This window comes from Phycodurus eques, chromosome 1 (genome assembly GCF_024500275.1).
Source record: "Phycodurus eques isolate BA_2022a chromosome 1, UOR_Pequ_1.1, whole genome shotgun sequence".
In the NCBI taxonomy this organism is placed as follows: Eukaryota; Metazoa; Chordata; class Actinopteri; order Syngnathiformes; family Syngnathidae; genus Phycodurus; species Phycodurus eques.
The window spans coordinates 43,867,977-43,894,134 of NC_084525.1; the positions used below are offsets into that span (position 1 = coordinate 43,867,977).

The 26,158-nt window shown below is 42.4% G+C and overlaps 2 protein-coding genes and 1 long non-coding RNA gene across 6 annotated transcripts in view; 2 read left to right on the top strand and 1 right to left on the bottom strand.

Annotated features, from left to right (window-relative positions):
* irak1 (interleukin-1 receptor-associated kinase 1) overlaps positions 1-12,566 on the top strand; it is a 30,141-nt gene extending 17,575 nt beyond the window's left edge. Inside the window, exons 4-15 of one of the 3 annotated variants that reach the window (XM_061693657.1) lie at positions 3,358-3,431; positions 3,503-3,682; positions 7,286-7,350; positions 7,469-7,577; positions 7,659-7,780; positions 8,917-9,130; positions 9,391-9,459; positions 9,535-9,622; positions 9,692-9,789; positions 10,575-10,607; positions 11,123-11,223; positions 11,317-12,566. In XM_061693657.1, the coding sequence (XP_061549641.1) occupies positions 3,358-3,431; positions 3,503-3,682; positions 7,286-7,350; positions 7,469-7,577; positions 7,659-7,780; positions 8,917-9,130; positions 9,391-9,459; positions 9,535-9,622; positions 9,692-9,789; positions 10,575-10,607; positions 11,123-11,223; positions 11,317-11,362 (1,199 nt within the window). In that variant the 3' untranslated portion in view covers positions 11,363-12,566. Of the gene's footprint in view, positions 1-3,357; positions 3,432-3,502; positions 3,683-7,285; positions 7,351-7,468; positions 7,578-7,658; positions 7,781-8,916; positions 9,131-9,390; positions 9,460-9,534; positions 9,623-9,691; positions 9,790-10,574; positions 11,224-11,316 lie in introns of all 3 variants that reach the window. The other 2 variants (XM_061693637.1, XM_061693648.1) reach the window with 2 other exon arrangements.
* Positions 8,577-13,404, bottom strand: LOC133411360 (uncharacterized). The gene is made up of 3 exons (XR_009769653.1): positions 13,180-13,404; positions 9,508-9,750; positions 8,577-9,423 (listed from the first exon to the last, which is right to left on the bottom strand). It is a non-coding gene; the product is annotated as an uncharacterized LOC133411360 (long non-coding RNA).
* The window catches only part of hcfc1b (host cell factor C1b), a 62,835-nt gene continuing 49,942 nt past the window's right edge, over positions 13,266-26,158 (top strand). Inside the window, exons 1-13 of one of the 2 annotated variants that reach the window (XM_061693614.1) lie at positions 13,266-14,255; positions 15,063-15,211; positions 15,296-15,456; positions 15,574-15,776; positions 15,864-15,948; positions 16,027-16,133; positions 16,303-16,482; positions 16,562-16,861; positions 18,878-19,023; positions 19,100-19,270; positions 19,342-19,569; positions 20,816-20,920; positions 20,988-21,150. In XM_061693614.1, coding sequence (XP_061549598.1) covers positions 14,084-14,255; positions 15,063-15,211; positions 15,296-15,456; positions 15,574-15,776; positions 15,864-15,948; positions 16,027-16,133; positions 16,303-16,482; positions 16,562-16,861; positions 18,878-19,023; positions 19,100-19,270; positions 19,342-19,569; positions 20,816-20,920; positions 20,988-21,150 — 2,170 coding nt within the window. In that variant the 5' untranslated portion in view covers positions 13,266-14,083. The remainder of the gene's footprint in view (positions 14,256-15,062; positions 15,212-15,295; positions 15,457-15,573; positions 15,777-15,863; positions 15,949-16,026; positions 16,134-16,302; positions 16,483-16,561; positions 16,862-18,877; positions 19,024-19,099; positions 19,271-19,341; positions 19,570-20,815; positions 20,921-20,987; positions 21,151-26,158) is intronic. The other variant, XM_061693623.1, reaches the window with a different exon arrangement.

Genomic DNA, 26,158 nt, shown 5'->3' on the forward strand with positions numbered 1-26,158 from the left:
CAGTCCAGATCTGTCTCCCATTGAAAATGTGTGGTGCATTATGAAGCGTAAAATACAACAACGGAGACCCCTGACTGTTGAACAGCTGAAGCTGTACATCAAGCAAGAAAGGGAAATAATTCCACCTACAAAGCTTCAACAATTAGTGTCCTCAGTTCCCAAACGTTTATTGAATGTTGTTAAAAGAAAAGGTGATGTATCACAGTGGTAAACATGACCCTGCCCCAGCTTTTTTGGAACGTGTTGGAGCCATAAAATTCTAAGTTAATGATTATTTTCTAAAAACAAAGTTTATCACTTTGAACATTAAATATCTTGTCTTTGTAGTGCATTCAATTAAATATAGGGTGAACATGATTTGCAAATCATTTTATTCTGTTTTTTATTCATGTTTAACACAACTTAATTGGAATTGGCGTTGCAAATGATGTGCACTACGTTTATTCGGAACAGTCGTCTTGAACCTCACGTCATTTATCAAGATAGTGGTCCATCGTCTATTCAGCACAGTCATTGGGATTGTTTTTATACATTTAAAAAATGCTTGATTAAAAATAACTTAGAAGTAGTTAAAAACAAGAACTCCGTTGCATACGAGCGCCGTGCGTAAACAATGACATCACCGAGCAGTTACGTCAAGACGAAGCCATCCTGTGAAACCAAATTAAATTTGGATTCGGCCTGTTTATTCCGATTGTGGTGTTTATATGGAGCATTTTCATTCAGTTTAAACCGATTATAATCAGAATAGAAGGCTTCATATAAACCAGACTAGTCTTGGAGCTCTTTATTCTTTATTTTAGACCAAGGGGGATTTATATCACCGAGTAAAGAAAAACAATTTAATTAAGAAACAAGAAAGTAAATTAAAATCATAACAACAATAATAATAATATCAACAATACTGATTTAAAGGCCAAAACATTAAATCAAATAATAAAAAATTGGCAAGGAAGAGTGATGGTATCTGCGGTTAGCCTTTACCTGACCTAGCCAGCCAGCCTGTTTTCCTCGCTTCTGCTTCCGTGAGCATCACTTCCTCCTGCTGGCGTCTCCTCTCTTGTTCTCAAGAACTGCAGTCTGCTGAGAATATTTTTCAATGTAGATGGAATAGTTGTTCTCACTAAATTGGAATAGTTCGTCCGAGCTGTACTTCACACACGTTTCCGGCGTAAAGATGGAACTAAAATCGGCTTCTAAGTCCTTATAAAAGGGCATAACCTAGGGAGCTCGAGAAGCCGCTGCATTGCCAGGCACTGCCATCATCATCATCATTTAATTGCTATTAGCACTGTGAAATCACTCCAATATCATCATCCCAGTCCCTCCTATTGAGAGGGACTCTACCACAAAAAGAAAATAATAATAATGGTAATAGAACGAAAATAAGCATACGTAAAGAAAAATAGGACATCGTTTGTAGCTGGACTAAAAATGAACGTGAATAGGTTACAGCTTGTTGAGCTCGTACAAAGTTGGAACTTGTGTGAAGCTGGTATTTTACCCCAAAATTATTAGGCACTAATGTTGTACATTCTGGCATCGATTGCCATGCTCTACTCACGACCGTAGATTAGTTGGCCCTGGGGATGGTCTGTCTCCGAGCATCTCAGGAGGACAAGAGGCACGTTTAGTTGAAGAAGATGATGCACAAAAAGTAAAAACAAAAGAGAGATAAAAATCCATCCATCCATTTTCTATACTACTTATCCTCACTAGGGTTGCAGGTGAGCTGGAGTGTATTGACATCCGGCTCGAAGGACCAATTTAATGTTGGATCTATCTTACCCAACATTATAAAAAATAGACACAAAAGGAATGAAGACGCTGGTTTCTTTTTCTCATGAGGAGGGCGTATGGGTGATTGTTCAGATTACAGCCTCTCATCACGCTCTCAACAATCTCTCCCGTCGCTCCTGTATTTGTTTGAAATAGGGAGGTTACTGAGTTTACAAGACATAACGTACTAAGCTACAAGACACAACACACTAAGGGTAGGGTTTCAAGGTGAAGACATGGGACCAACACCTGCCACGTCCTTGGTCAAGGTGCCCTTCTCTCTGATGATTCCTGCTGAGTCATCTTCTTGAAGGAGAGACATCTTCCTTTTCTCAAAATCATCCATAATACTAATGCAAGCTAAGCAAATAAATGATAACTTCTACAATATATTTAACACTATCCCAGCTGACTGGCGAGAGGCATCTTGCACCTGGAACAATTAACCCAAGAAACATGTTTTTGGAATGTGGGAGGAAGCCGGTGTCCCCAGAGAAAAACCCATGCAAGGACGAAAAGAACATGCAAACAGCACACAGAAATTCAAACCCCTGACCCTATCAGTAAATCAATATTTTTTATTTACATAACACTTTTCATACATGGAATGCAACCCAAAGTGCTTTACGTGACTTAAAATCATCCCCAACCACACAGACATACAGGTGAAAAGAACTTGTAATGACATAGAACATACATGCTCACACACATACCAGTAAAAACACCATACCTTAAATGACCGAAGATACCTGAGGTTGGGCACAAAGCAATCAGGTAAGGAAACACCACCTCAAGGAGCCCTCTGCACTAAGGCACTACCATAGGCCCACCAGCATGGAGCCCCCAGTGCAGCGGCGCAGAAAATACCCGCACACAAAGCAGACCAATGAGACGAAAGCACGACCATGGCCAACCGCAGCTCCCAGTGCAGAGTGCTCCCTCTGGGAAAGCACTGAAAGTAGTAAAATATTATAAAACAGTAGAATCAATGTAAGAGAAATGATCGAAAAGAAATTATCTGGAAGAAAAAAAGGCAGGACTTAAACTATTAGGCTAAAAAGACATAAGTAGTAGACCAGGAGAGATCAAAACATAAATAACAGACCAAAAAAATATAAAAGCCGAAATAAATAAATAACAGACCTAAGAATATAAAAGCAGGAAGTAAAAATTAAAGCGACGATGAATCCATCCATCAATCCATTTTCCATACCGCTTTTCCTCACTAGGGTTGCAGGTGTGATGGAGCCTATCCCAGCGAAAGGCGGAGTACACCGAACTGGTTGCCAGCCAATCGCAGCTACAATATATATATATATATATATATATATATATATATATATATATATATATATATATATATTATATATAAAAAATAAATGTATAGTTAAAAGCTAAATTTAAAAGGTAGGTATTTACCCTAGAATTGTGAGGTGGATGTATGAACCACTCGGCCAAGCATGCCACTGGTAGAACAGAATGCCTAAGTCATACACTAACGTGTGTGCAGACTGTTGTCACTAAAGGAGCTGCAGAGTGCATTGATCTAAAATGTGATATGTTGATTGTGTTTCTCAGTTGATGAAAGAGCACTACCCCGACCAGCCCCACCCCCCTCAAGTTTGCAGTCTGGTCAACCTCGAACACTCCAGGTTAATTAACACTCATCAATAACTAATATTGATTACACAGGGCTCATGTCACCAATCACTCAATCCTCTAGGGCCCTCCGGTGATTTCGTGTGGTGATGCTGGCTATGGGGTGATGTGCTGGTCATATGAAGAGGTCCATGCTGGAACCAAGGGGTTCTCGCCAGCCCTACAGGTCGGTGAGGGGGGCTTTGGAGTCGTGTACAGAGCGTCCCTAAGGAATACTGACTGCGCAGTCAAGAAACTCAAACAGGTCAGGAAATCACACACATTACGCATGCGACAATGTTGGAGTGGAGTTTTGCATGGATGTGGTTGGCTAGTTTATAGGAGTTAAAACATTTCACTGGACTAGTATCATCCCAGTGTACATGAAGAGTAAAGGAGTCAATGGACGTTTCTGTAAAGCATTCCGATTTTTATTTTTATTTTTTTTTATTTTCATGATTCTTGTCCATCAATCTAGATTTTACCATACTTATCCATACATCTGCAAATGACAATTGTATCCATACAGATATAACCCACCGTACCTTAATTTTACAGACATGAATATTAGTTTTTTCCACCATAATATGAATACAACATTACACTTAAAACACAGTAGAACAAGAACACCAGTGTGCAACTTTATGATAAAGAAAAACGGGATTATTGTTTAATGACTCACAATACAGCATTAAATATAAGATGGTCTTCTTCTTCTTCTTTTCCTTTCGGCTTGTCCCGTTAGGGGTCGCCACAGTGTGTCATCCTTTTCCATGTAAGCCTATCTTCTGCATCCTCCTCTCTAACACCAGAGGATAACACCCTCATGTCTTCCCTCACGACATCCATCAACCTTCTCTTTGGTCTTCCTCTAGCTCTCTAGCCTGGCAGCTCCATCCTCATTATCCTTTTACCAATATACTCACTATCTCTCCTCTGGATGTGTCCAAACTATCGAAGTCTGCTCTCTCTAACTTTGTCTCCAAAACATCCAACCTTGGCTGTCCCTCTGAGCTCATTTCTAATTTAATCCAACCTGGTCACTCCTAGAGCGAACCTCAACGTCTTAATTTCCGCCACATCCACCTCTTCTTCCTGTTGTCTCTTCAGTGCCACAATTTCTGTATGAGATTATTTCCCAGGCAAACAAAAATCAAGCTTCAAGGTTCACCATCTTAATGAAAGGTGACCAATCTTCCTTCGTTATCCATTTGCTTATTACGTTTGGCAGAGATATTTTCTAATGTTATATACTCTGACAATATTTTGCCATTGGTTAATGTTGCACGCTTGTTAATCTTTCCAGTTTAACAATATTGTTTTTTAGTAATTGCTAGAATATTGGTTGAACATGTTTACATGGAAGATCTATACCTTTCAAATCACCCAATATACAAAGATTAGGAGAAATCTGAATCTTACAGTTAAAAACTGAGGAAGGTTTCTGTGTAATAAGTGACCATAAACGCCGTACGGGTGTACTTTATCTTTCCAGTTTAACAATATTGTTGTTTAGTAATTGCTAGAATATTGGTTGAACATGTTTACATGGAAGATCTATACCTTTCAAATCACCCAATATACAAAGATTAGGAGAAATCTGAATCCTACAGTTAAAAACTGAGGAAGGTTTCTGTGTAATAAGTGACCATAAACGCTGTACGGGTGTACAATGCCAAAGATTGTTTTGTTAATTTCCTCTTTAATCTCTTTAAGATGGTGGCCATTGTCTCTCCTAAACTCCCTCAGTTCTTTCAATATCAGCCCCAAGCCCGCTTCTTCCCTCTGCTCCTTGTCGTTATCGGCGTGAGTGGCGATATCCTACATTATGGTAGCCAGGGGTTCTCGGCTAACTCCAGCCTGCTTGAATAAGTTGAACTGTGTTGACTTTCTTGGCTTTATTTTGGCATTATTATAAACCCACTATCTTAAATCAACTTCTATTTAAAGTTTTCAATTTATTTGAGTTGTAGTGGGTAAATATTTATCGAGCAGTCGGGAGCCCACTTTCCTACACCGCCAACGCTTTGTTCGCTCAACCGGAGGTCCTCCGCATCACGATGCTTAATCTCAAAGTTGATTTTTAAATGAGACCCCACACGACTAAGGATAAATGGTCATCTTTGTTCTTACTGCTTATAGTGTGTGGTGTACTCAAGATGACCAACAAACCACAGACATAACCATATCTCCACTGAGAATAGTGAGGCTCATCCCTCAAACCAGATGTCAGTTGCAGTACCAAGGCTGACCTGATAGAGGCAGCACTGTGCCACAGGGCATCCAGATTGGTGGAACATATGTAGATGAAGAAAGAGTAGTAGAAGAAGAAATGGAAGCAGCTACGCTAACTGTTAGCATATATGGTAACTACATTGCAGTGGTTGTATTTTTTATTGTGGTGAAAGACTTGTGAGACGTGTCTAGCAACAACAACAGATTCAGGTCACTTTGTAATTGGCTATTGTTTTGTTTCATGCCAGAGTCAAGGAGTAATAATAATAATAATTAATAATACATTTTATTTATAGGCACCTTTCAGGGCACTAAAGGTCACCGTACAATCGTAATAAAAGAAAACAAGCTGTACAATAAAGAACATTAAAACATCACTTAAAATGGCAAATGGTATGGGCAAAGTGAATAGGCAGTCCGGAATAGGTAAATCTTGAGTCTGGATTTGAAGATGGCTAATCCGTGGTTCGGCCTAACACAACCTTTTCCCAGCAGATTTGGGAGGCAAAATCACTGAACACACCCAGCACTACAGGATAATTACTCAGGATCTTCTTAAGAGACACCCAATAATCGGGCCTTTGCGGACTTTGATCGTTAAGGGGTAAAAACGTTTAAATTCAGCCTGATGATTAGTATGTGTGTACCCCGCTGTGGCACTAGTCCCCCTTTCAGCGTCATAGTATTTTCAATTGTGTGTCAAATGACCACAGATGCTTCTTCCTGGTCCACCAGCTTCCTGTAGTATACTTCCTATTCAAAGCTTTTCCAATTTGCTCTTTGCATGCCTGTGCATGCTAGTTCCACTTCCAACCTCATTCATCAGTAGGTTTGGTCATCGTTTGAATTTTAATGATTCCGGTTCCTCGTTTCAATTCCGGTTCCAAACATTTCTTGATTCTGATTCTTTTTGTGGACAGGGTCAAAAAAAGTTTGCACGGTTTAATTAGGGTGTGTCCAATGTACAGCCATCCATTTTTTTTAGGAGCCCGCAGCATAGACTAAAATGAATATATAGCACGGCTCTTGTCATTTGCCTGCACCGTATTCCAGTACTTGCTTTCTACACTGGGTGGGAAGGTAGGAGCGAGTTCTCATCTCTCACTCCCTTGTTTTCAATCAATCACACATCATTAAGTAGTGCCATTAGTGCCTTTTTGCTTTATTACCTAGCTGTTTTTTTAACTACATAGGATATATAAAATAAAAATTGCTTCAGATATCTACACTGATGGATTTTTATATGCCATTACATTTCTTTTCACAGCAGTATAGGTTACATTTTCACAAGAGAGCCTTATTTTTTTGAATAGCTCATTAAAATAAATTTACACACGAGTGTCTATAAACATGTTACTGAGCTGTGCTCCCACTGTTGCCTGCTGTATACTGATATCAGAGTAAGGTAAAACTTACAACAATAGTTAGCAATAATTAGCATATTCCGATTTTGTAGTTTTGTCTATTTAATTTTCATGTGCTATTTAAATAAATCAGAAATTACTTACCAGTCAGTATTTGAGTAGTTTTTCTATTATTTTTTTTAATTCAATACTCCGCTACGCTACCCACCTCTGCTTCATAGTATCACCCAATAATTTGATGTTGCAAACACACGGAGTCTTGTTGACAGGACTGCATGGTGGACCTGACCGTGGTCACGGAGAGCTTCAACACCGAAGTGGAAAAACTCTCAAAGTGAGCGTCCTCACGCATGCATACATACACTGGCATAAACTTAACACTCATGTATAAAACATGTGCTCCGGTACATGTAACTATGCAATATTTGTCATCGCACTCTGTGGCTGACAAGGTTAAGACACCCGAACATTGTGGACTTGCTTGGATTCTGTCAAGGACCAAGTGTTTGCCTCATCTACAGCTACATGGAGAACCGATCCCTAGAAGATAACCTGCACAACGTAATACATGCATGCATAGATACATAAACATACGTGCCCACGCACACACACGGCTAGAGATGTCTGCGTGTGTGTGTTTAGGTGTCTTTTGCCCTGGCCTGGAATCTGCGGGTCCGTATCGTTCATGAAGCATCAGCAGCGTTGCAGTTCCTTCACTCTCCTCCAGATGGACATAAGTCTGTCATTCATGGCGATGTCAAGAGGTTGGCACAACAGAGCACACACTGCATTCCAGACTGTTGGGAAATAGGAAATATTCTACTTGTTTCTGACAAGATCTGACATTAAAATTGTTCCAGTCAAACATAAATTAGTAAAACATGGCCCACAAGTGGCGGCATGGTTGCTGACCGGTTAGCACATCTGCCTCACAGTTCTGAGGACCTGGGTTAAAATCTGGCGTCACCTGTGTGGAGTTTGCATGTTCTCCGGATGCCTACGTGGGTTTTCTCCGGGTGTGCCGATGTCCTCCCAAAAACAATGAGTGGTAGGTTAATTGAAGACTCTAAATTGCCCGTAGGTTTGAATGTGAGTGGTTATTTGTTTATTATATGTGGCCTGCGATTGGCAGGCGACCAGTTCAGGGTGTACCCTGCCACTCACCCACAGTCAGCTACGATAGGCTCCAGCAAGCCCGCGACCCTAGTAAAGAGAAGCGGTACAGAAAAAAAGATGAATGGATGGTCCACAAAAGCATGACCATGTGGTACCTGAAAGTTGCATTTCAGTCTGTTCAGTGACACTGGTCTGTCATTTTTTGGATTGAATTTGGTCGACTTAAAATAAAAGTTTGAGTTGAGTTCAATTTTAGTCGGAGTAATTCATACTACATCTATAATAACAAAATAATTCACAGAAATGCGCTTTATTCAGTCTTGTAGTGTACTGCCACTCGCGGAGTATTTCACGATACAATTATTATGATATTTTGCCAATACCACAGTCCTCATAATAGTGGGATTGTGCAGTAATTTATATATTTAACTGGAATACCAGGAATGTCCATCTATTTTTATTGCTGTAACCACTGTATGTTTATGTAGACTTGGGCAGTATGTATAAAAACAATAAAACCGTTTTCATAGGCACGACTGAAAGTACATAGAGAATACTGACATTCACATCATATTCAATGGTCAAAATTTACGTAAAATGAACAGCAGTGATATCAATATTTGTTACTGAGATATTGACAGATGTTGTACTATGACAGAATGATACAGCACAGTAGTACGAATTGCGACTTCAGAAATTTCTTCTATGTTTTCCAGAAGACGTGCGACTTAAATAATCATCAAATAGTTTACTTGTGTCCTTGTAATTCCACTTCCTCTTGCAGTTCAAACATCCTGTTGGACCGCCACCTGGTGGCAAAGCTGGCTGATTTTGGCTTGGCTCGTTTTGTGTCTACCAACTCATCGTGCCATCTGTCCTCCAAGACGACCACAGTGGGTCGAACGTCCACGGTGAGAGGAACGCTGGCATACCTGCCAGAGGAGTACGTGAGGAATGGACAGCTGGGGACGGCAGTGGATGTCTACAGCTTTGGTGTGGTGAGTCCCTATAATAGCTAATGGTGTAGATAGATGAGATTGTTGAGAGCAGTGGCATTAGGATGTAAAGCTGCAAGGAGGTGACAACATGAGCGTGGTGACCAAACCGGTCAGACTTAAATGTTGTCTCCTTTTCCTCAAGGCCGGGTGATGCCGCTCCTCACGGTGTGTGTGTGTGTGTGTGTGTGTCTGTGTGTGTGTGTGTGTGTGTGTGTGTGTGTGTGTGTGTGTATATATATATATATATATGTGTGTTGCAGGTGTTGTTGGAGGTACTGACTGGTCGGCGAGCTCTGGAGAAAGACAGGAAGTCAGGAGATATTTACCTGGTTTGAACTTTTATTCCAACACATGCTCACACGTGCGAGTGTACACACCTCACAAAGGTTCCCATGGTTCTGCAGAAGGATGTAGTCCAGGAGGTCCAGGAAGGCTTGACTGATTCTTATGCAGCTGCCTGGAGCAAACAGCTGGACCGGCGGCTGATCACAGGTCAGTGCTTTCCCATTAGGCTGTCCTCCGACCTCACAAAGTCACCGCTGACAGGGCTTGTGGCATCAGCAGGGGGGTCCACGGAGCTGGGTGGGAGCATGCAGATGGCGGCGCTGGCCTGCAGGTGCCTGGACAGGAAATGGAAGAAGAGGCCTGCCATGACTGAGGTTTGTTTATGGTTTGCTTTATGGTGAATAATAATAATGCATATTATTTGTAGGTTCCTTTTTCGGGGCACTGAAGGTCACCTTAAAACGCACTAAAATAATTACGTGTAATAATAAAATATAATGAAATGTGTAATAATAATAATAATGAAATGTGTAACAATAAAATAATGAACTGTGTAAAAGTCAGATGGAGTATGCAGATTGAAAAAGATGAGTTTTCAGATGGGACTTATAATTGTGGAGCGTATTAGTACCTCTGATTGATTTTTTTTAAATTATTATATATTTTTAAGTGAATTTCATGGATGAGGAAATGCACAGTTGAAATAATAGCAGAGAGTATGGGAAGGAATGTATGTTTGAATGAAGGCAGAGCGGTATCGAGAGACTTGAAGGTGACTTGAAAGATTTCCCTTTTTGACGGTAGCAAGTGCAGGTTCTTGACTATAGGGGTCATGTGTTCAAAGGAAGGAGTTCTGGTAATGATGCAGGCAAGTTCTGGACAAGTTGGAGTTTATGTAAAGGTTTGAGTGACTGTGACAAAAGCCTTTTTCACACTGTAACTTTCACACAGCCACCATCGCACCTCTTCCACACCTCAGATACCACAGCCGAAGCCGGGAAATTCACAGGGCGAACCCTCATTCCATGTTGTTTGTTACCTTTAACATGGAACAGCAATATGGGGGAAAAAAGCCGTCTTTGATCGGCAGAGTTAAAGCTGTTAAAAGAAAGGGGTGCTGAGCATGGATTCCTGACACTGACTTTTGACCTCCTCTCAGGTGTATAACAAACTTCAGGACATCAATGACCTGGTGAGGAAGAGTGACCTCCTTGCTCCTCACTGTGTCCCCCCTGGATCCTGTGACTTTTCAGACTCCAGCGTGGAGGTCGTGACCCAGTGTTTGTCCAAACTGGGACCCCGAGAGGACACCTACCAGCCACCCTTAGGCTGCCTCCCCCTGCCTCCTTCCTTCTCTAATACCTCCTTCCATTCTTCCGTACCTACTCCACCACTCCCTGCTCAGTACTCCTCTCTACCACCTCACCCATCCTCCCTCCATGCTCCCTCCTCCACCTCCCTCCCTCCGCTCACATCCTCTCTCCATGCTCCCTCCTCCTCGTTTGACGGTCCATGTGAAACAGATGAGAGTCGAGGTTTCTCCCAGTATGACCTTTCTAGTGGGTGCCAGTTCAACTCCAAAATGTTATCCCCATACACCAGAGACCAGTACCATAATCAACCTGGGCCCACAAATTCCCAATCCAAAAAGCTGTCTGAGGACCAGTATAACTTTCATGACAGAATGGGATCTGGTCTGTCACACAGGCCCCCCAGCAGCCCTCAGATTGGACCAAGACTGGGACCGGTTGTCCCAGAAATCTTTTCTCCTCCAGGTCCTCTCCAGTCACTGTGTCCACAGACCTCAGGTAAGATTAAAAAAAATCTCTGAAATGACATCCATCAGTACATGCCTCACATTATTACAGGCCATATATTGGTTTGTACTTGTGGAACACTAGACGGTGTGCGTTCTCGCAAGGAAATCAGGGGTCCAGAAGAAAGTGACGAACTGGAATATCTTGCTGCTACAAACACCTGACTGGTGGATATGATGGAAATACATGGACTTTTTGCTCGAGTCAACTTGTTTCGGCCAAGACACAATCAAGTATCTGGCCTACTCACATGTTGTATCTGGATTACATCCTACTTGTGACTCACAATGTTCTCACTTCCTGTCTGGCTGTGTGAAATCAGAAAAATGTCCCCTGAAAGCTTGCGGAAGTTTCACACTCCAAATGTCACATAAAGATGACAACTGATTCATTCCTCTTGATTGACACTCAATCAGTCCCTGTTTTCAATGATGAGGGCTGGAATACCAAACAGATACAGTTAAATGTATTCATCCTGTTCATTTATCAACAGTTTATAAAACTGTACATTGCAGTGTACAAACTGTGTCTTATCCAGAGAATGACTTGTGTTGAGTGCTAATAACATGACCAAAACTTGCAGGGTTCTGCAACTAGTTTTCTTGAGACGCCGACCATCGGTCACTTGTTTTGATGCTATTCGAAATTTTAATCAGAGGTGAATGGTGTCGTAATATTGCAGATGTAACTGCCACTCAAAAATTTAATTTCTTATCAAACGATCTTTTACAACAAAAATTACATTTCTGGTCCACAGAGTTTTACCGTTAACACGCACACAACAGCTGAAATAAGTATTTAACACGTCACCATTTCTCTCACTAAATATATTTCCAAAGGTGCTATTGACATGAAATTTTCAACAGATGTTAGGAACAACCCAAGTAATCCATACATTCAAAGAAAGTTGACCAATTAAGATTAGAAATTAAGTTGTGTGTAATAATGTGGAAAGACACGGAAAAAGTATTGAACACAAAGAAAGGGAGGTGCAAAAAGGCATGGAAAGCCAAGACAACACCTAAAATCTATCAATAATCAAACAGCCGTCCAGCCCCTTCTCACTGCAAATGAATATTAGCTGGTTCAGTCCTAATTGATGGCTGACAGAAAGGTCTCATTGCCAAGGTGTGAGGCAAGACACATCTCATGATGGGGAGGAGCGAAGAGCTGTCTCAAGACCATTGCAAACTTAATTTTTGCAAAACATAATGTTTTGCAAACATCAGGATACTTTTTCCCTGTGTCATTTCACATTATTACACATTATTAATTTGTTTTACTGTATTTTCACGACCATAGGGCACCCTGCACAGTCTCAGTTACGGGGTCTATTTCTGTATTTAACACATACATACATTATTGGGCGCAGGCATGGTAAAACATACGCTAGCTTAAAACATACGGTAGCATGCATGCATGCACGCTAAGACAATGTTTTAAAAAGGCAGCACGAGCAAAACTGAGTTCGGTTGTACTTTATTGACGTATTTACCAATGTACTCATGTTATTTTTTGATCAACCCTTATCCACAAATCCATCAAAGTCCTCATCTTCTCTATCCGAAATGAACAGATGGGCAAGTTCTCAATCAAACGCGCCAGGTTCGAGTCAGTCTCATTGCCGTGCGGCTCCTCAGAAATGATGCCGGCTTTTACGAAAGCTCAAACAACAATGCAAGCAGACACGTTAGCCCCAGCATCCACAACCCATTCACAAATTGAGGTGTAACTCACACACACACATAAATTGGAGACTCTAAATTGCCCGTAGGTGTGCATGTGAGTGCGAATCTGTTTGTATGTGCCCTGCGATTGGCTGGCAACCAGTTCAGGGTGTACCCCGCCTCCTGCCCGATGACAGCTGGGATAGGCTCCAGCACGCCCGCCACCCTAGTGAGGATAAGCGGCTCAGAAAATCGATGGATTGATATATGTCAGCCTCACAGTTCTGAGGACCGGGGTTCAATCCCCGGCGCCGCCTGTGTGGAGTTTGCATGTCTCCCCGTGCCTCCGTGAGTTTTTCACATAAACGTCCTTCGGCTGGGCTGGGAACGCCACGGGATCCACCCCGGAAGAGCTGGATGAAGTGGCTGGGGAGAGGGAAGTCTGGGCGTCCCTGCTAAAGCTACTGCCCCCGCGACCCGATCCGGATAAGCGTTAGAAAATGGATGGATGGATGGATTGGTAACAACATGGTGCCCATAAACCATGTGACGCCAATTTAACCAATGACAGAGCTGTAGCGGTTAGCCACTTGCTAGCACCCTGCTGCCATATAAGTTCGTCTCGCGCTGTTTTGTTTGGTTAGCGTTAGTAGCAAAATGGCGGCTCCCTTCCCTGCGCAGAGACGTGCCGCTATGTATTTTTAACTGCAGTGTTCTGCTTCCTCGGTCCTCTGCTGCACGTGTGCATACAGCCGCCCGTGAGGCTGTCGCTTAGGTCAGAAGAGATGCACGTCCTTTTCTTCGTGTTAACGTGAACCTGCAGCGTCTGGCTGCGGTGGTCACTTCCCTATCGCTCTGTTTTTACCGGGCAGAAAATGGTAGACTGGCCGCTATGCCAGTAAGCGACACAATGTAACATTTAAAAACGATTGAGCCGGGTAAAGATGTTTGTTTACACGGTGGTATCAAAGGGAATCCACCTAGAGTAAACAGCAATTCGTTGCCGTACAATTTTACGAAAAGGTAACTGGTTAGCCGCTGAGCCACTTCGAATTGGCCGGCTCGTTCGCGAGCGAGAACTAAACCACTGCGACTCAAGGCACGGACGAAGCCTTTTAAGGCAAACGTTTCCTTCGGTCCCCTCTCAACAAAGTCCATTAGTGGTGGACTCTGACAAAAGCGACATGGAAGTCGAGTCCGTGGTGCTTCATCCCCGCTGGAAGCGTGTCCTTGGCTCGAGCGGTCCAGTACCGCGGCCCCGTCATGGACACCGGGCCGTGGCAATCAAAGAGCTGATGGTGGTGTTTGGTGGAGGTAACGAGGGCATCGTGGACGAGCTTCATGTGTACAACACAGGTACCGGTAACGACGATCCAGACTGAGCTTCTACACGTTCGAAAAGTGGCTCTTGTTGTGCACATCACTTATAGATGCTAGCGGTACTACTTAGGTTGCTGAACGCTTTTGTGACCGTGTATGCGGTTATGGTAATAATGCAACTTTTATGTTCGTATTTCAGGGAATTACATTCACGTAGTTGTGAACACACAATGTTGTATGGTTCGAGGGTGGACGTGTTAGGCTAACTGCTGGTTGCTAATTTGGAGGCAGGCAGGAACTCCACAGAGAAATGGCGCGTTTTTAATGAAAACAATCTCACGTCACCGCGACACTCCCCACCCACACCTTCTGTGGACGAAGATATGGCTTCCACACTTCTCTGAAGGCAAAACATTGGCAATCAATTCATATTGTTACATATCATTCTTGATGCAGAACATGAAATTTTCTATAATTAAATTGAAATGTTATATGTTTAAAGGAGAAAAGAAAGAAACCCAGCATATTCGCTTCAATTCTTTTTCAAGTTTTTGTGGGACACGCAAAGTGGTGGCATATCCCTGCTTATTGAAGTTTTTGAGGTATATTGTTTTTCAATGCAATTGTAATGGGTATCAATTATTCGCTGATTTTTGCTATTTGACATAGGGCCTGGATGCTCGCCCCCGTGAATAGCTAGGATCAACTGTAAATCTTCACTGTTACTGGCTTGTTTGTAAATTGAAAGCTTTTGTTGTTGGACAATTTAACATGCATCCTCCCAGCATGCCAGCACACCCCATCACCCCTCTTCTCCCCATCTGACCTACCTACCACCCACAGCTACCAACCAGTGGTTCATCCCTGCTGTGCGAGGGGACATCCCGCCTGGCTGCGCTGCTTACGGCTTTGCGTGTGACAGTACCAGACTTTTGGTGTTTGGTGGAATGGTGGAATATGGAAAGTACAGCAACGACCTATATGAGCTGCAGGTTAGCGAGAATCTTGTGGGGGAGAGGGGTAACAGGTATATTAGTGGAAATAGTTGTGATATAAACTTTAAACATTCCCATCAGGCCAGTCGCTGGGAATGGAAGCGTCTGAAAGCTAAGGCTCCAAAGAACAACCCGCCTCCTTGCCCCCGCCTCGGCCATAGCTTCTCTCTGATTGGAAGTCGCTGCTTCTTATTTGGAGGCCTGGCCAATGACAGTGAAGACCCCAAGAACAACATTCCCAGGTAAGAAGCGTGAATCAGTTGTCCTTGTGTGTTTTTGTTGTCTTTGAATGATGTCATATTAGTGAGCACATCAGCAGTCAACTGACAGCACCAGGGTGACCTCGGACTTCTCCTCAGGTACCTGAATGACCTCTACTTCCTGGAGTTGCGGCAGGGCTCCAGCGTGGTCAGCTGGGACATTCCATTGACGTCTGGGCAGCCGCCGCCACCCAGAGAAAGTCACACGGCCGTGGTGGCAAGCGGTTGTCGAGGCAACCGTCTAATAATCTACGGGGGAATGAGCGGCTGCAGGCTGGGGGACGTATGGGTGCTCGACATTGGTGAGTCCTCCGTCACAATGATGCCACGCCATCACGGGTCATGTGGTGCATGTACAGTGACAATCATTGTGTGTCCTGATGTCACAGACTCTCTTGTCTGGAGCAAACCAGCGTCCAGTGGGACTGCCCCCTTGCCTCGCAGCTTGCACTCGGCCACCACTGTCCATAACAAGTAACGTTGCTCAAAAGAGCTTTGTACCTGCCCCACTTCACCCACCTGTTTGCCTCACCCTCTCCACCTGTTTGTCAGGATGTATGTGTTTGGAGGTTGGGTTCCTCTGCTGACGGATGATGTCAAAGTGGCAACACATGAGAAGGAGTGGAAGTGCACCAACACACTGGCTTGCCTCAATCTTGGTAAAAACAACAACTGCTGCCATTTGATGTATATACACACACACACACAAACTTTTATTATTATATGGTTGAAAGAGAAAGTAATGTAAGTGTGTGAGCAGGAATAACCGATCTAAAGCAGACTTAACTGTTCCACTTGATAAGACATAATTTCTGTCTGTGTGGGCAGACACACTGTGCTGGGAGATGGTGCAGATAGACAGCATGGAGGAAAACATTCCGCGAGCTCGTGCCGGTCACTGCAGTGTAGCCATCAACTCCAGACTTTACATTTGGAGCGGGAGAGATGGCTACAGGAAGGCCTGGAACAACCAGGTGTGCTGCAAGGACCTCTGGTACTTGGAGACAGGTGGGTGACTGGTATCAGTTTACAGCATATTCCACCTTCCTCTCACTTGTTTGAACTAGTACCACCTGTGTGTCCCCAGAGCGTCCCAGTGCACCGTCCCGGGTTCAGCTGGTACGAGCCAACACGTCATCTCTCGAGGTGAGCTGGGGACCATCGCAGACCGCTGACACCTACCTGCTGCAGATACAGAAGTACGACATTCCCGCCACGTCTGTGGCAACCGCAGCCGTTTCCACAGCTGCCACAGCAGCAAACTCTCTCAAGAGCTCTGCTTCCGTCGCAGCAAGTCTGACAAACCAAATCCCTCACATCGCGTTAGTCTCCTCTTCCACAGCAGCCATATCTGCAAACCCATTGGCAGATGCTGCTAAAGGTCTAGGTAAGTTTGTTTGACTGTCTCTCTTTGGTTCTGAGTTACTTCCTGCCTTTATCGCGGGGGGGGGGGGGGCTGACGTCATAGGCTGTTTCGTACTCCTTGAACGCTGGCAGTAAGATCCATTCCACACGTCCACCATCTGCACACAGATCTAATTGTGAATATTAGTCCGCCGCGGACTAATATGCAAGCGCATTGGCCTGCAGTTACACCTGTGCGCTCGGAACCTGCTTTGTTTGAATAAGTCACAGGAGTTGACGAGACCAGAAAAAACACTTCCGCCGCTTCTGCTAAGAAGTAATGGTACGTTTACTCCGTTACAATGATCTAAATGTCGCTCGCTCCTTTTATTGCTCAATTATTGCTTCACAACTAATTCATGCGCGAGACTACGACTTCCGCATTGGGCGCCAATCTAATTTAATTGCTAGTGATGTTTAAGTCTAGTTCACCAATCAAACGACACAAGAAAGTCACATGGCCTCACACAAGGTCTTCTATTGGGCTTCCCGGCCATAGGTATGAACACTAAGCCAGCCCGGCTAATCTTCGTGTCTAAATGGCGGCCATGTTGGGAAGGTCGTTGTTACCATGAAGGCAACGGCGCGCTACTCTTGTTTACATTTAGACGAACAAAAACAACAGCTTTCATGTATTGTGGTATTTGTCTGGCACGGTCTGCCCAAATGTGGATATTGCAGCTCACTTATAACTTTAGAAAACACCGTGTAGTAAATTGCAAATGTTGTTATTAAAAAAAAAAAAAAATATATATATTTATTAAATTTTTTATTGTTTGTGCTGTTTACTCTGTACTTGAGTAATTATTTCACGGTGTACTTTATACTGTTACTCAAGTTTTTTTTTTTGACTACTTTTTACTTTCACTTGAGTCACATTATTGTCAAGTAACAGTACTCTTACTTGAGTACAATATTTGGCTACTCTACCCACCTCGGGAGCGGACTTCCTCTATTGCTACTCTTCGTTTAAGCAACGTTTTTGCTCATCAATCAGCCAGTATCGTATTTGTTGCACTGGTCTTGTATTTTCGCGTTGAGGTGCTGTGGGTCATGGCCTTGGTTATGGTCCTAGCGGAACCGCGACGCACACGTAACATCGGCGACAAGAATTGATCCGCAAGTACATTTTGTATTAATTAGCAAACGTGCCTACCTACTAAATTGGAGGCCAGAACAAAAAAGCAAAGAAATTAGGCAAATTTAATTTTAATCTTAACTTTCTACATAAACATGTACTTTAGCAATGTAAATAAATGTTTTTCTGCGTGAAGAAATTTTATTTTGCCTTATTGTACTCTTCAGAGTCTTCCAGGTTGCTTAATTTGTTAAAATAAAAAAAATTCTCTGTGGGGGCCGGGGATCCCCCCCCCCCCCAGACGGCCCTACAATGTTTTTTTTTTTCCTTTCTTTTTTTTGTCACCTTTCTCATGCCTTTGGTGTTTGCTTGTCTGCTTTTTACCCGGTGTGGTTCCGTTTTGTTATTGTACTGACTTGTTTTTTTTGTTTTTTTTTATAAACTTCTATTTTGTAGCCCCTTAGCTTGCTTCATGTTTTGTATTTTTTTGGCATTACCTCTCCATTGTCACACAAAGTCCTGATAAGTCACTGCTGAGTGTCTTCAAATGTAATGATTTCGGAAACATAAATCCATAAATTTTTTACCGCTTATTCTGTTCATGGTCCCTAGTGAGCTCGCGTCTATCCCAGCAGACTGGGCGAGAGACATGCTGGTCTGGTCACCAGTCAATCACAGAGCACATGTTGTTATACAGCCATTCACAATCTAAGACCAGTTTCAGACAATTTGGAGTCTTAAATTAACCTAATATGCATCTTTTTGGAATGTGTCAGGAATCAGAAATAGTGTTTGAGTGTGTATGTGATGTGACTGCGCTTTATTCAAGTGTTAATGTGAGAACTGTTTGAGGGTTGTAGAGCTGGAGCATATAGAGCAGGTGCCACTGATTCTTTCTCATCTGGGTATTTCTTTGTACAGCTGTCTTGAAGGTGGCCACTCAAGGAGCAAGAAGTGACACCTCCAATGTCACAGTGCGACAGGCCATGCCAAAATACCCAGTTGCCGTGACCACACTTCCTGCAGGTGTTCGCATGATGGTCCCCGCCCAGGTTGGACAAGCTACAGTAAGTGGAGCTCCACTTTTGAGATGGTGTCATTTTGACAAGAGACATAAACATTCTGCTTCTCGTTTGCTCTCAGCCACTCAGCAGCAGTCCTCAGATGAGCGGCATGGCGGCGCTGGCAGCAGCGGCTGCAGCTACCTGCAAGATCCCGCCTGCCACAGCGACCATGTTCAACGTCCCGGCAGGGGCCTCCATCATGAAGACTGCGGCAGTCAGTTCTGGATCCGGCAGCCTTCCCGTCACAATGGTAGGCTTCATCGTTTAAGCAGATGTGACATGGTCTCACACAGTCCAGTCCTTGACGCCTTGTCCTGGCAGGTCAACAACTATGCAACTCGTATCCTGAAAACAGCCGTTGCACAGGTGGACGGGGCAACTGTTGTCTCAAACCCCGGCACGGGCAGCCGACCAATTATCACAGTGCACAAGTCTGGAACGGTGACAGTTTCCCCGCAGACTCAGATGGTCACCACAGTGGTAGGGGGAGTCACCAAGACCTACACACTGGTTAACAGCCCACTGGGTATGGGAGCGGGCGGTGCTCTGGTGAGTGATGTCACCTGATACTGATCTTAGACCTGTCAGGCTATATGCGTTTTGATCTTAAAGTGAGCTTTTACAATTTGTCTTCCACAACAGCACACAAAAAGCTTTTGTGCTAATTTCAGTTGTTCACACTAGGGCTGCAACTATTGAATATATTGGTATTCGGGTATCATACTAAAATTATCAAATAATCAGGTATTCGGATAAAAGAGCAATTCTGAATACACAAGGAAAAATAAGCCATTTCACTTAATGAATGACCAATTGCTTTTCTTTTTTTACACAAGCAACTATTTCTTTAATTGACATTAAGCAGAAAACTATGTGAAAGAGTTAAAAAGGTAGATCCTGAGACAGAAAAAAAATCCAAGAATTTTCTATACTCGAAAGATTTGAGGACTCCCATAGATCATTTTACACTTGAAACTATTTGAGTCCCAGGGTGGACATGTTTGGCAACAATGAGTCCCTGCAACTGATCATCACGGAATACAGATACAGTATACTGCCAATCAAGTTTTCCTGTTGGTTAAGAAAAAAAAACAGCACAAGTAGATCAAAGCCTCCTGTTTTGATTCAAGATTTGTATTACTTTTCAAAAGTCTGCAGTCTTTCTTTAAAAACTGCTTGTCGACATGTTAAATGGCTACATCTTTTACAATAGTGAGTATGCTATACTATACATAATGTGAGCTTACGTGCGACATATGCACTGTCACATTTGTATTTGCATTGTTTGTGCCAACATTTCCATAATTGTAAGCTGACAGGAAACGGGAACTGTCCCACTGTTTTTTTTTTTTTTTTTTTTTTTTTTTTTGCTCCCAGTTGAAGAATTTTTTTCAGATGTGGGACGCACATCAAACAATATCCCTGACTTGTTGCAGCCCTTTATCCCATGTACAAATCTAACAGCATGGCCATGTGTGGAGCAAAATAAATAAATAAATAAAACAAAAGAATTTTGACCAATCATGGCGCCAGATTCTTCTCAAAATTAACCAGGATGAGCGAGGCTACAGCTATTCCCTACATTACCATATTACAATTCAGTTGTCTAGGTTTGAGCATTTTTGTATTCTTCTAATTTATGAATTTATAGTCTTATTATTAACTACCCTAATGTAGATTTTCACTTCACTTAAAGTGTACTGAAAATGTGCATGCGCCCAAATGTTTGGTAGGACTGTGATCTTGTTCAGGTCACTCTGTCAACTGATGATGACATACTTTCGTGCTTCTTTAGATCAGCAACCTGGGGAAGGTGATGTCTGTGGTGCAGACTAAACCTGTCCAGAGTGGAATGCACACCGGTCAGACAGGGAGTAGCTCTGTTGCACAGATCCTGCAGGTACTTTTTAGAGACTAGTGTTGCCGTTAGTGACCGAATCCACGCTAACAATGTTTATGTATGTTAGGCAAAGGGTGCCCTCCCAACTGGAACTATCTTGAAGCTGGTGACCTCTGCCGATGGCAAACAGACCACTGTGCTCAGCAGCCCGCAGACTGGCTCTGTTGTAACCAAACCTGGTGCCACCATCATAAAGACCATCCCTGTGTCTGCGCTGCAGGGGGGTGCAGGTAAAAAATAAAAAATACATTTTATTTTATTTTATTTATTTATTTTTTTAAACAGAGTTTATTTCCCCAGGCTAGTAGCATTTAGACTGTCTTTACTTGGAAACATCTGGACAAGATTGGCAATAAGCATTTAATTTTGCACATGTAACACAAACTCTGTAATATCCAGTATGTTTTTGAGCTGTACATACACCAATTTACATCCAGTAATTGTGTAGCCTATATACAGTGGAGGAAATAATTTAATCCCTCTCTGATTTTATAAATTCACCCACTGACAAAGACATGAGCGTTCTATAATTTTAATGGTAGGTTTATGTTAACAGTGTGAGACAGAATATCTAAAAGAAAATCTAGCTCACATTTTTAAAAAAGATAAATGTATTTGCAATGCATTGAGAGAAATAAGTATTTGATCCCCGACCAACAATAAAGAATTCTGGGTCCCACAAACTAGCCCTCTCACTTTCATAAAGTACTGCTGTTCTAAACTCGTTAGCTAAATGAAAGTCACCCAGCCCAACTTATTACCTGTATAAAAACACTTGTCCACAGAATCAGTAAATCATACACCAACCTCTCCATCATGGGCAAGACCAGAGAACTTTCTAAGGACATCAGGGAGAAGATTGTAGACCTGCACAAGGTTGGAATGGGCTACAAGACCATTGGCAAGAGGCTGGGTGACAAGGAGACAACTGTTGGTGCAATAATTGGAAAATGGAATAAACATAAAATGAAATCTCCCCCGGTCGGGGGCTCAGAGGAAGATTTCACCTCATTGGGTATCAATAAACATGAGAGATGTTAGGCATAAGGCCAGAACTACATGGGAGGACCTTGTTAATGATCTCATAGCAGTTGGGACCACATTCACCAAGAAAAACATTGATAACACACCAAAGTTTGCCATTGTACACCTGAATGATTCAGAGAATGATCGAGACAAGGTGATATGGTCAGATGAGACAAAAATCGAGCTGTTTGGAATCAATTTGACTTGCCATGTTTGGAGAATGGGGAATTCAGGCTATGAGCCCAAGAACACCATCTCCACTGTCAAGCATGGTGGTGGAAGCATTATGCTTTGGGGGTGTTTCTCTGCAAAGGGGACAGGTCAACTTCACCACATCGAGGGAAATCCGGATGGAGCCTTGTACTGTAAAATCGTGGGTGACAACCATCTCCTCTCAGCCACAAAACTTAAAATGGGTCGTGGATGGGGCTTCCAGCACGACGATGACCCAAAGCATACAGCCAAGGGGAAATACGTGGTTAACTCATTCACTGCCAGCCGCTTCGTGAGCAGGGACTGCCAGGGATTTTCGAGCAATTTCATGAATTTTTCAAGCCACTGAATATTGTGTACTGACTACATAAACGCCAAAACCACCGAAAGAAAGATCTGACTAATCAGAAAAAGTTTCTCTAGTTTATACCGTTCTTTCGTAAGTAGCAGTCAAATATAGGCTTGTTTCAGCCAAATCTGTTTCTGAAGAAAGAAATCTGAGAAAACAGCCTTTTTGTGAAAGCAGACAGATCAAGCAGAACAATGACTGACACCAATATTTTTTTTCTTTAGTGAAAATCTCAAACATCTGAACATAAAAAAACAGTACTTTTGACAGAAAAATAATTTATTATGTATAACTATGTACAGAATTTACAATAGGCAAAAATGCATGAGCAAATGGGGCTCCCACACTTGCACTTTCTTGCTCCTAATTCTCCTCCTCTACCGTTTGCTTTATAGTCCAGGTTTTTATTACCTTGCGCATATAATCTAGCAAGGTTTTATCCACATCTGGATTTTAGTATTTGGTGGCAGTGAATGGGATCTTGTGTGGTTGTCATTGTCCTTGAAGCCAGTCCCTATTTCTGCTCGAAGCACAACTTGTGCAGTTTAGAAATATAACTGTTACGATAAAAATACCTTGTTAAAATTGCTGTAGTGGGACGTGGAGGAAAAAAAAGATTTCAATTACCTTTTTTGTTTGCACTGCGTACTGGAATGTGAGTCACATGTCTTCTGGTTGCATAACCTGTAAGTTTAAAAAAAAATACGATTACTAGAGAATACTTTTGTGTTTTGCAAGGGGGAAAAAAAAAACCCAAAACCTTTTTTTCCCGTCGCAATCTTAAAAGACGTTCGATTTGCGGGTGTTAAATTACTGCAAGATGGACCAGCTGGAAATGGAAAATTCAAATAAATATTGGCAACAGATGTTAAATTGTAATGTGAACTAGTGGGACTAAATGATGTTTAGGTATCAAGGGTTGAAGGAGCGTGTTTGATCGCTAAATGTAGCTAACGCGAGCTGGAAACGAGTTGCCTTCGTCTCCATTATCATCTGGAGGAACCTTGGGATGAAGCTCGGCTGCTTCCAGGTGATCCAGAGGGAGTTCACTCATCACGATTCCGGATCCCATTTACTCAATTCCTGGTCGGCAGACGATCAACTTGAAAAGCGGCCGAGAGCATCTCTCAATACGGCCCGGCATTTTGGGCGATAGCTTTGCAACAAAGCTTGGAGCGTCATCATTTATTCCCTTGCATGATCTAAGGCGTCATTCCTGTCGGTCGCAGGAATATTTTTCTTGCCTTGACGCAATAAATTTCGAGTACCAAAAGTTTATTTATTTATATATATATTTTAAAGATTTTGTCTTTTCCGCCATTATGCTTGCCTCTTCTCATTGTCTACTCCACTCCGCCTCTTCCTTCTTCTTCCTCTGAGGGAGGGATGTTCACCTCAAGGCATTGTTGCCCTCTACAGCGTGCTATTCATCATTGCAGTTATTCAGAGGCTTGACGATCACATAAACTGCACAAGACCCTCCCCCACCCATACTCATTAAAAAACGCCATTGACGTCTTTAGGCGGCATTGGCAGGAAATAGCTCGATTCTGAATTATGTCTTTGGACGGCATTGGCAAGGAATGAGTTACAGAAGAAGCACATTAAGGTTGTGGCGTGGCCTAGCCAGTCTCCAGACCGAAACCCCTCAGAAAATCTGTGGAGGGAACTGGAGCTTCGAGTTGCAAAGGCGCAGCTTCTAAACCTGAAGGATTTTGAGAGGATCTGCAAAGAGAAGTGGTCCAAAATTCTTCCTGAGATTTGTGCCAACCTGGTGATCAACTACAAGAAATATCTTACCTTTGTACTGGCCAACAAAGGGTTCTCCACCAAGTACCAAGTAATGTTTTTATAGGGGTTCAAATACTTATTTTCCTCAATGTATTGCAAAATAATTGTAATCTTTTGTTTTATGTGATATTCTAGATTTTCGTTTTAGTATTTTGTCTCTCCCTGTTAAAATACATCCATCCACTAAAATTATAGACCGTTCATGTCTTTGTCAGTGGGTAAACTAACAAAATCAGTGAGGGATCAAATAATTATTTCCTCCTCTGTAAACCTTCTGAATAAAAATACATCAGTGACTAAGTAGTTGAAATGGCAAAGATGGACCCTTGACTCTAGAATACAAGGTGCAATATGCGTTACCTATACAATGGAACTTCGATTTAAAAACTTGTTTCTTCAACGGGGCTTGTAAATTGAAAAGTTTGTAAACTGAACAAAATTTTACCATAAATAAAGTGAACATAAAGAATTGGTTCCCGCATCGACAAAGGTCCCTATTTTAGTAAAAGTTTGGAGACTTTGAACACAGTGTAAAGCTATACAGTACTGTGTAGCGTATATTGGTTTTGGATAAAAACGTAATTTGGAAACAAGATTAAGCCTGAAGTTAACGCCTGTGTTACTTCTGGTTTAGTTTGATTTACGTTCAAAGTTAGAAGCAAACTCTGTCTCGTAAAGGAGGCACCACGTCTCTTTTTTTAGATGTGTAAAATTTAGGAAAAAGGGACGAAAAACCTCGGATCAGTCTCATAATTTAGAAGGCTGCTACATTTATGAAATACGAGTCCTCCATTACAGAGGTTTATGACAAACTGAAAACACACACAAAACACAACAAGAAGTTGAATTTTATAGAAAATTTAATTATGTCTAAAGGGAAATCTACAGGGAAACCATACGAAGGGATAGAACTACAAAAAGAAAACACGAATAATGGTGAAATAAAGAAACAACAGATAAGGCCGTGAAAACCGATCGAAGCCGCCGGGTCGGCTTCTTTGACCGGAAAACGCCGCCGTCTGTCCAGGGGTTGCTCGCGCACGTGGTGTCAACGGTGGACAAAGGGAAAAGGGGACGGGGGAGGGTGGGCCAAAGGCCGCCCTGTAGCTGGAGAGCTGTTAGCCAAGAGCACAACAAAAAGAGCCTGGAAAGAGGCGAGAGCCAAAGGTTAAATACCCTGAGGGCGATCGAAGGGACTGAGAAACTGGAGAAGACCATGTCCATCGACTTGAATTTCGGTCTACAATTTAGCCATAAAAATGGTGTAAAATATATCTTAATATAAAATACTCCCTACTTTGAACTCTTACTCATAAATCAAGCATAAAGAATGATTGTTTAAACCTTAGTCCTTGCAGATCAACTGCTTATTGTTCAATACATTTCATACTGTTTGGCTTCAAATCAAGACGAACGGTTCTCAAAGTCTTGCAGCTAAACTTGTAAAGCTGAAACAATGACACAGACAAGGCCTACATTTGGAATATTTCTGCAGAGTTGGTAAAATATCAAAACAGACATTTATCTTCAGTTAAAGAAACTTCAAATGAGAGTCCACAGGTTTGCAGTAACTCTCAAACGCCAGTGGGTGATGCCTGTGTCCCAGCAATTGTTCCCAGTGAGTGTTGGCCGCCCCTTGCGTGTATGTTTTATTATTAAAACAAATAGTTCATAGCTGTGTTTCAGTTTGTGAAAAAGGCGGTGATTGAACATAACTCAAGATCCAGGAGAAATAGTTCAAGCTGTGGCATATCCAACGAATAAATCTATCGTTGTCGATATGACCCAGCTTGGTCTTATTGGAGAGAGGATCTCCCAACCTTTTGGTCGCTATCAGTTCTGCACATAAAACGTTTTTT